Source organism: Alosa alosa, chromosome 16 (assembly GCF_017589495.1).
Source record: "Alosa alosa isolate M-15738 ecotype Scorff River chromosome 16, AALO_Geno_1.1, whole genome shotgun sequence".
NCBI classification, from domain to species: domain Eukaryota; kingdom Metazoa; phylum Chordata; class Actinopteri; order Clupeiformes; family Clupeidae; genus Alosa; species Alosa alosa.
The window spans coordinates 28362951-28373121 of NC_063204.1; the positions used below are offsets into that span (position 1 = coordinate 28362951).

The 10171-nt window shown below is 41.2% G+C and overlaps 1 protein-coding gene across 1 annotated transcript in view; it reads right to left on the reverse strand.

Moving 5' to 3' along the window:
* Positions 1-1838: 1838 nt before the first annotated feature.
* pou6f2 (POU class 6 homeobox 2) overlaps positions 1839-10171 on the reverse strand; it is a 101399-nt gene continuing 93066 nt past the window's right edge. Inside the window, exons 12-13 of the mRNA XM_048265635.1 lie at positions 8629-8797; positions 1839-2560 (exon numbers count right to left, since the gene is read on the reverse strand). Coding sequence (XP_048121592.1) covers positions 1954-2560; positions 8629-8797 — 776 coding nt within the window. The 3' untranslated portion in view covers positions 1839-1953. The remainder of the gene's footprint in view (positions 2561-8628; positions 8798-10171) is intronic.

Sequence of the window (10171 nt, forward strand, 5' to 3'; positions counted from 1 at the left end):
AATTATATGGGGGTCCATACAGTGGATGGCAAATGTGTTGTACTATTGTAGAACTATCTATAACCTTTGTTCCAGCCTTTTCATTATACTTCTCAGATAAATTACTATAGCAGAATCACCACAAAGTAAATGATTACCTCTTTATTTCATGCGCTTGCACATCAGCAACTAAATAAGGGGCAAAGGGACAGACTGTCCTGGACTCAGAGATGGGATGACAGCAAAATCTGTCTATACAGTGAGATCAATAGACCTTGTGTGGATCTTTCACACGTTTCCCACAAAAAAAGTGTTTCAGTAATGTTTCAAATGAGCTCAAAATCTTACATACCCTGTTCTTGACCATACATTGAAGTATAACAAACAAAATAAGTTAACACAAAAATAAATAAACAAATAAATAAATAACAAAATAAATACATTTACAGTAAAGTTGACTGTGTTTCAACCAAAACAGGGACATATAATACAACACACCTTTTGTAAAATAGCTTGAAAACTCATGATTGAGTGACCAACACAATTTATTTGGTGTTATACTTTGTCAAAAGGCAATATTGACAATATAGGTATGGCAGTATAGGATGGAATACTACAGTTAAGCTATGATTTTTTTTACACTTAAGATCTTCTGTCTATGACTTAAAATTATTACAAAAATGCCACTACAACCCTGTAGATGTTGTTCAAGCAATTATCAGATGGTCCAAGTAGTTATTGTCTGATTGAATTTGCTCTCTCTTAACGCTAATATTCTTTTGGAAATTGTGCCATGCCCAATATTTTTTTTGTAAACTATGATGATCATTTTCTTATCTCAAGTGCACCCCCTTCTACTTTGAAAGAAAGTCTACTAGGGAAAAATGACAGGAAATAAACTGTCATAAGGTGAGCAGTGAACTAGATTTGCTGTGAAGCTCAAAGTCTGTCTGTATTAATGAAAGCTAGGACCACACCAGCTCTTAAAAGAGCAGCGCATAAAATAAAAAAAAAGAAAGATTAAAAAGGTCACCCTGATGATTTGGCCAAGGTAACACTCCTCAACATCCTTTTTCTTGGGCAGCAAAATAGTGTTCTTTGGCTATCAGGCTTTGGCAATAAAATGTCTGGTTTTTAAACAGCTGCAGTAAGTGGAGAGTTGAAGTGCCCCTCAGTATGTCTATTGGCAATATCTGTGCAGCGTGGACCACCTCAGGTCTGCAAATCATCACACATAACAACCAAACAGTAAATACCTGCAAAAATTGGCATGACAGTACAAGAGCTTCGGAGAAAACAAAGAGAACACGCTTATAATGTCAGAAAGCAGAAATTAATTTTCAAGACTAAAAAAGAATTCAAAGACAATTAAGTTTTTTTTTTTTTTGTGATTTTGACTTGAAGACAGATTATCATAGATATTTACATATAAACCCAAGTGGTAAAGTGAGACAAAGATAAAATGTTTTACCCAACCCCACACATATATCTTAGATTTTTTTGACGGCATACAAAGGTAAAAATTTAGAACACATTTACACTAGAAAAAAATCTCTGTATCGAGATGCAACAGACTTTGGTAAGTAGTTAGTTTTGTTGTTGTTGTCCATTACTCCACGGTGACCTCAGCACTAAAGTCTCCCTCATATCTCAAATGTCATCAATCTCTTGCCCTCTCATGACCACTGAACATTGCTGCAGATACAAGATAGTTATTTGGTTTTTCGCTAAGGTCCTTTTATATAACTGTAGTGACTACACTGACAATATGTACTTCTGCTCTGCCATCTTTGTTGACAGTCCATTCAGATGGTACCAAAAGTAGGCAAACATATGGGGAGGGGTGGGGGGGGGGGCACTTGTCCTTTCTTTTAGTCCCCAGAGTTTAGCTGTTTATGGGGTGGGTTGTCCCTTTTGTGGTGAGCAGGTTTGGTGTTTACTGGCAATTGGCCCGTCCTGTTTTGGTGTGTTCAATTAGGGGTGCTCCTCCAAGGAATCTCCCAGGGGGTCCATGGGAGCATCCATGGGGCCCATCTCTGGCTGCTTCAGGCGCTTTATTGTATTCTTCAGCGCCTGCCGCTTGTTGCAGAACCAGACACGGACCACCTCGCGGTCATAGTTCAGTTTCTCAGCGATCTCAGTCATCTCCTGCCCGGACGGGTGTGTGTTTTTCTCGAAGTGGCTGTTGAGGATCTCCAGGGCCTGAGGGGTGAACGAGGTCCGCCGCTTGCGCTTTTTTGACGGCTCACTGCCGATAAACTCAGTCAGGTTCTGCATGCCGGACCGGTGCCGGGCCTCTGCCTCGGCCATCCAGCGCTCCAGAACGGGCTTAATCTTCTGGGCGCTTTTTGGAGTGATGTCCAACTTCTCAAACCTGGCAGGATATAAAAGGCCAGGGTTCAGTTTGCCTGTCAAACCGCTAGCTATAGAGTTCTCTTGGGCTTCCTGTGGTAGGTAAAAGTGGCCTCTCAGGATGGTGTGTCTAGGGGAGAATTGAGAGAGAAGAATCTTACTCCGGTGCCCTGCCTCAGCCATAGCCATCCTGCCCGTCTCTGTTACCTGGTGGGGCTTCCCGGTCCAGCTGTCAAAGGGGCAGAGAGTTTCACTTTTTAACAGAGAAAAGGCGAATGAGAATTCACAATCCAGTTCACATGCTGGGAGTGATCATGACTAAATGTTTTAATAGCTGTCTAAGCAATGATTAGTTCAACCCCATCTACTGGTATGCTTTTGTTGTTCAACTGACTGATTACAATGAGTTTGTTTGTTCCAATGGTGAATTGGTCTCTCTGCCCCTTGTTTGCAGTCAAGGGCCAAGAACACCCCATCCTAAGCTAAGATATAATGGACCAAGAAAACAATCAAGTAGCTAACTAGTAATAATATATCTGACTGCTAGTAACACAGTAGATCAAAATGAAATCAAAATGCATACTTTATTTAGTTTTACTTATATAAATATGATGATGACATTACAATGTCATGGTCACATCCATCCTTGCCAACCATCCTTAGATATACACATTACAGAATAATTTCACCCCAAAGTCATTGTTTGTTGTTTACAAAACAGAATTTCAATTGTAGCTGTTTAATACAAATGTTTGTCATATTATTTAATAATTAATTGTGAAATTCTCAAACTTTAGTTTGAATTAAGCAATTAAGCTTTCTTTCTTTCTTTTCTTTCTTTCTTTCTTTCTTTTCTCTCTTTCTTTCTTGAGACTTTGCATGATCTCAAATCAGTCTCTGGAAAGGTCCCATGATTTAATCAGTTTATTAAGCAAGAGAGGAAGCGCCAAGAGAATAATGTGATCAATGAACACAGCGGAGTGAATTTGCCTGATTAGAGAAGCAGCACCTCCTCAATATGAACTCCTGTGCATCTCAACCATGCAGCATTTTTGACTTTTGTACCTGCCTGCAACTGACTAAAGCATGATCACATACAGCCTAGACCAACTTTGCTTGCTTTTTGTGGTAACAAAAACTAGACGGTGGTTCTTAAGGAAAAGTAAACATTTTTTAGTTTTGAAACATTTGAGGTGAAATTGTCCTGTAATGCCAAATCAGTCCAGCATGCACTTAGAAATATCAGACTATCATTTATTTACACATGCTTCCTTAATAATTCAGTGAAAGCACACACACACACACACATAAACACACACACACACACACACACACACACACACACACACACACACACACACACACACACACACACACACACACATAAACACACACTTAGTGAATGTTTAATGCGAATACATTTTCACCTAACTCTAAACCCTAAGTTTGAATATTCGTACAGTTGAAAGCTTGACAGAGGGCTCACAGGTTGTCTAATTCGCTTTGTGTACTTTTGAGAATTAGCCTATAGGCACAGAGTATGCTGTCAATGGTGACATTCTCAGTTAAAATCACAGATCTATTTAATTGTCAGTATTTTCAGTTAGCAAATTCAGCATTCTTTAGACATATGAATTAAAGATTTATAATAAAAGAACGCATTTATTTAGAAAGGAATGCATTTCTATGGTGGGGGACTTCAAATTTGCTATTTAACCACAGTATATTTTTTTTCAATGTAAGTTAATCATTCACATACTGTTACATGCAGGGCTGCTTTGTGATGTTCTCTGATCTGGATTAGGCTAATCTAACTATGATCATTCATTACGGATCAATCCCAGCTTTGTGACAAGGCAGCATTTCATAAATATCCAAAATAACTTTGCACAGGTTTTGGGTAGAGCTAGTGGATAAAAAAACACAACGAAATAACCTCTGACTTTTAAGACTTACAAGACAAACTTTTCACCCTGGGAGGACTCGAGGTAGAGATACCTGACTGTCCACTCCTGGCTCTGACAGCATGTTGTTATGTGTAAAGTGCAGGTGAGAGACAAATAGGGGCCGAGTATCTTCAGTGGGATTCTCTCTCTAGCTCTACTGGTTCCAGTCTACTCCTTTGAGGTTCTCTCGTTCTCCCTCTCAAGTTCACCGGACCTGTCAAGCAGTCAGTGGTGAGAGCCTCAGAGAAGCTGGAGTTGAGGGGAGGGAGAGGACTTGATGGGCTTGGAGCACAAGAGCTGCTCCTGTCCGGTTCTCCGCTCATCCAGTGTGGCCAAACCTACACTAACCAGAACAGGTCTAGACACCTATGATGGAATCTAACTGGCATCTGAAGAGAAGAGAGACCTTCGACCTGGGGGAAGTCTTTCTGTCGACATCCTCTCTCTCTCTCTTTCACTCTCTTTCTTTCACACACACACTCTCTCTCTATCACTCTCTAAAGACCTCAAAGGACACGAAAGACAGTCTACACTGATGGCTTGTTAAAACAGAGTAGGGGGTGGCAGAGTGGGAGGCTACAAAGCAAATTCTGGCATCTGACGAGTAATCGTTATTTATTTATCTTTCTGCTGCTAGACAGGTGCCTCAGTCTTCTTCACTTGAGCTACTTCTGCTTGCACATGTCAGAGTGTTTCTCCTGGCCAGTGTGCTGATCTCCACGGCACTAAACATGTTCTGTACACTTTTAAAACCATTAAGAGAGCAAGAGAGTGAGTGTGTGTGTGAGACAGAGAGAGAGAGAGATAGAGAGAGAGAGAGTTCCTCAGGGGCATGCATTACTGCCATAAGAAGTGGGTAAAGAGACAGGATGTTTCATGGCTCAATGAGAACCAAATGCACTTACTAAACGACTCTCTGTCTCTCCCCTCTGCGTGCTGGCTCACAGGACTCAGAGTATTAGAACATGCCCAGGGGGAAAAATACATACATTTAGATTCTCTCTCTCTCTCTCTCTCTCTCTCTCTCTCACTCTCTCCTCTTCCGTTCCTCTCCAGTCTTCAGTTCTGAAGAGGAACCTCTTTTTAGCCCATGCATAAATATTTGCTAAGTGCAGCCTAAAATCATGGACAGCTCTGCACATTCAGGACTCCTGGAGGTTTCTATTAGGGGATTTTAGATACACATTCTTCCTTTGGTTAGGCTATTCTTTAATGAAACTAAAGAAGCATATTCTCATTATTGCATTAAGGTCACAAATGAATAGGACGAGAGAGGGAAAGAGAAAGCGGCATAGAACGAGTGAATAGAATGCATGAAGAAGGTTAAGGACAGAAATGAGGGGGCAGCCATGAGGCATTAATCGAGAATGCGGAGTTCGGTGCTTTGATGGCTGGGGAAAAAAAGCCTGATGTGATTAAATATATATACGAGGGATCTTAAGCAGCCACTTTCTGCTTAATTTGTTGTGCAAATTATACGCGGCAGTCTCCCGTCACAAGGCATGAATCATTAATGAGGGAGCCAGTGTTTTAGTGTGGATTAATTTTGTAAATTCACACAAGGATTAAACGCGACTAAACGACTTGCACCCCCCAAAATTACATGAGTGATGACAACTTCACAGGCACAGGGTGCACGACTCATGCATGCTAAGCAGGGACGGCTGAGAAATGAGTCCAGCCAAGCCTGCTCCACAGTTGTCAAACACGGAAAAGTACTCCACTCCATATGTCAACATGAATTCTTTCTTAAATAAAACCTACACCACTCTATTGCTGTATGGAGTAGGCTATTTGTTTGCCTGCACAATAAAATGTCAAATTCTGTAACTCCACTTGTAACATGTTATCACATATATTATACGCATATTCTTAATAGAGAAAAAGCTTCATGACTGTTTGAAACATCTGACTTTCATGCGTGTGTTGCCTTATTTGAAGACGTGAACACACTGCATTAACTTTCAATGACCTTAAACACTAAACAAGTCTCTTGAGTTATGCCTGCGACTCTAATAGGGACCACTGACACAGCCCCGGCGGTCTATTAGCGTTCTAATTGCAGTCTTTGCTGTATACATTGTGCAACTGTTTTCCGGCCAAACAGAAAACACAAAGTGACCCAACAGAACTCAACAGACAGTCGGCATCGCAGCATGTGCATTCACTTTAAGAGCCCTCTGTCTGATGGCTTTGACGACATCCCTTTGTGATTGCCAAGACGAGCCAATAAAGCTTTTACAAAGTGAGCAATGAGATCAGACAAGATGGAGACATCTGTCACTGTCGGTTTCACTGAGCAAAGACTACAACCCCCAGAGCTCTGCTGTTCGGAGGCAGCAGCGCACTCCTCTCTCTCCCCTAAACTTTCATGTCTATGTTGATGTTAACCCAAGGAAAGCATGTGAAGTCTGCCTTTAAAGTTCAAAAAGAGAAAGGACTAGAGAGGCAAACTGTCATGTTTAATGTCATACAAATGAACAAATGGAAAGAGGGCTCTCCTTTGTGGCACAGATAAAAAGCAAGGAGGGGGGGGGGGGTGTGAGCACATCACCTGTTTATTTTAGAAGCTAATGGCTTTTAATGTATGTTATAAATATTTGAATTATGCATGCCGGTAAATATTTGATGGCGGATTTTGAAGACTTTCAACATTAGCTTGAAGGGACCTGCCTCATAAGGCATTCCTGGCCCCCTCCCCCCTCTCGGCTTCTGCGTGCGGGTTCAGGTTTTATCGGCGGTTTGATGTTGATGTGATGAAATTTTTAGTGTGGTGCCTGTGCATCACATAAACAGGGAAGGTCATCAGAGCAGCAGAGAGTTAGAGTTCTCTGGGACTCTCAGAGAGAGTGGCATTAGAATTAAAGCATTAGCTATCTGAGGGGAGAGAAGGCCTGTTATAGCCCTCTTGTATGTATCCAAGATGGGCTCATGATTTTTATTTATGTGTCTTTTTTTGTGTGTGTGTGTGTGTGGGGCGGGGGGTTGCAGCCTGGTAGACCTGGCCAGCTAGAGTATATCTTCAGGCATGCCTGTCACTGAGAAATTTTATGATCATTTTCTTCAGGCATCTCAGTCATGGAGAAATTCTGTGACCTTAACCCCCAATTCCCCTCATGCAAATGCTATCTGATGGAATAAATAGCCTAACCACATTTCAACTGAGTATTTTCTAAAACCATTTTTCTGCTGGATGTCCCTGTTAAGCATGAGGCCTTTCCCCACCTGATTTAGTAATGGTGACGTGAGTGATTCTGCACGCTTGAGGGGAGCTGAAAATGTATCTAATGTATTGAGTGAAAGCTGGGGACGTTTGAGGTGAAAGCTGGCAGGGAAAAAATGAACAGTGTGTTTTTACATGCCAAAATGATATACCTGAATATTTCATCTAATCCTGGTGCATTATGTGCCAGTTTACAACTAAATGCATGTCGTTACAGCATCGTGGAACACGACATTTTTATTAAAAGTCTACTCCTGTCAAGTTCCCTCCAGCTCAGTGCAGAGGGAACTGCAGTGGACCTAAGTAATTATTAAATGCTTTAAGTGCTTCTTGTAATACTCTGGCTAATGTATTTTGCATAAGTAACCGAATCGTCTTGAATAACGATGAGAAGATCGGCAGGGGATGACACTGTGATCCTATCCGTAACCAAATGTGATGTGTCTGAGCAGAAATATATTATTCATCACTCTTAAACACCTTAATTATCTATGTTGAAATATGAATGTCGTTTATGGATATGAGACATTCAAGAGCACTTATGAGAGAGGGGACATTGGCATGCTCGCTACTGTCTTCTCTCCTGCAGGGAGTACAATGAGAGAGTGAACTTTGGCCGGCAGCCTATAATTTCATCTCATTTTGCTACCATGGTTTTAATTCGTGTGACCAACATGAGCTGTGGGAGCAGGATAACATCTAATTATTTCTGAAAATAGTTTGATTGCGGCTTTCAAGGTGGTGATGAGACATTTAAAACCTATTTAAAGCAGCTCTATGAGTCACACACGCTTGTGTTATTTTCAAAATTTAGGGTAAGCTACACTCTTATAAAACTCCTACACTACAGTCTTGCCACTATAGCCATTTCTACTTGATATTTACATTTAAAGGCTAATTGTATATTGTAGGCTAATTTTCTTGTCACCATCAGCTTTCAAATCATATGCCTACAAACCTGTTCTTACGACACAAATCTACTGCTGAGCCCTCTTCAAACTCACTTTCCATCATTAGTTCTCATTCTATCACTGCCCACCACACTCATCCATCCCTGTTTTTGTTATCTCCCCAGAAACCCAATTTCATTTGAGTTTCTCAGGCTGGGCTGCAGTTAGACCTCCGTACCTGCAGATGGCAGACTGACTGTAGGCAGGTCCCTCTGTGGCGCTGAGGGCCTGGCCCACCTGAGTTTGTGTCAGTCCCAGAGACAAGCGGCGGATCTTGAACGCTTTGGCAAATTCGCGGATCTCCTCCAGGTTGACGCCATCCACCTCACTTGGAGCAGTTTGGGGGTCTTGTGGAGAAAAAGAGATAACAGGGAAAAAAACAATAAGTCAACTTCTCTCCATCTGTCCTCCAAAACACCAGGACTCCATTAAGTATTGCAATGACCATATCACTATTCAAGAGACTAGATTTCAGATGAAATCTTCTACATTGTGGAATGTTCTGGATAGTGAAGGTTTGCACTTATATCAAATAATTTGCAAATCATTGTACCTGCAATTGATCAAGCTTTGTGTTTGCATCTTGTTCATTTGCTATTGCCATTGTTGTCATTAGTCATATGCGTCTCTGATTTATATGAACACAGCCATAGAACAGGACTGTTTGTTGAACAGGGCAATCATTTCATCCGATCTCTGTCCAAACTATTTGCTACATCAATGTGATTTCCCTTCACATTATTGTGACTTAGAGCAAAGGCAACAAATTGAAAATTACAGCCAAAATTGCTTCTCACATAATAGAGATATAGAATCCTAACCGAGGGGGAAGAAAAGGTGTGTGAAGAAAGAATTTCTCAGAGGGCTTTAAGAAAGCCTCTTGCATCAAATATATATTAAACATTCCTGAGAGGACACAGATAAATGTTTGCCATCTGAGTCCTCTCTCTTTATGCCAGAAGAAAAAAAAGAGCGAAAGAGAGGAAGGTCAGAAAACATTTTTGTGCTACAAATGCAATTCACATCAATGGCCGTGCTTGTTTGGAAAGCCTCGCTTCAACTGCTAAACTGTTTCTCAACCTCCATCCCACTGAACTGCTTTTAAACAACCCCATTCGGAAGTCTCTGCCGGCTAATAAAATGTGATTTGCGCTGTACATCAATGTCAGGTGGCAAGGCAGCCTGCTTACTAAGGTAAAGTTTGGCGTCGGCGGCTTTGAATAATTCATGTGGGTCATTATCGATGAATTATTAAAGAAATCCTCCGGGCGTATTTAAGGTAAAATCTATTGAACCGGCATCTTGTCGCTCCCCATCAGCCATGCCGATCCTCAAGCGCAGAGTCCATGAGTCCTTGAACTAGAGTGATCCTGAGCTTTACATTTTCTATCGTATCTTTTTTTCTCTCTTCTGGCAAGCTGTATTCAACACCTGAGCATATGCAAATGCTTGGGCTCATAAAGCTGTGGATGACGCATAGGTGCTGAAAACATATTGAAAAATATCAGCCTTTTGTGTCCCCAGTTCAGCTCCAGCTTTTCACATCTTTACATGCAGCCTTTAACCAAGGACACAATCCCATTGCTAACCAATAAACTGATCATTATAAATGCAGAACAGCAAAGGCACTATGTGGCTAGGGCTGAAAGACATAAACACACAAAGACACTCACACACACACACACACACACACACACCAAAAAAAAACACAACAACAATAG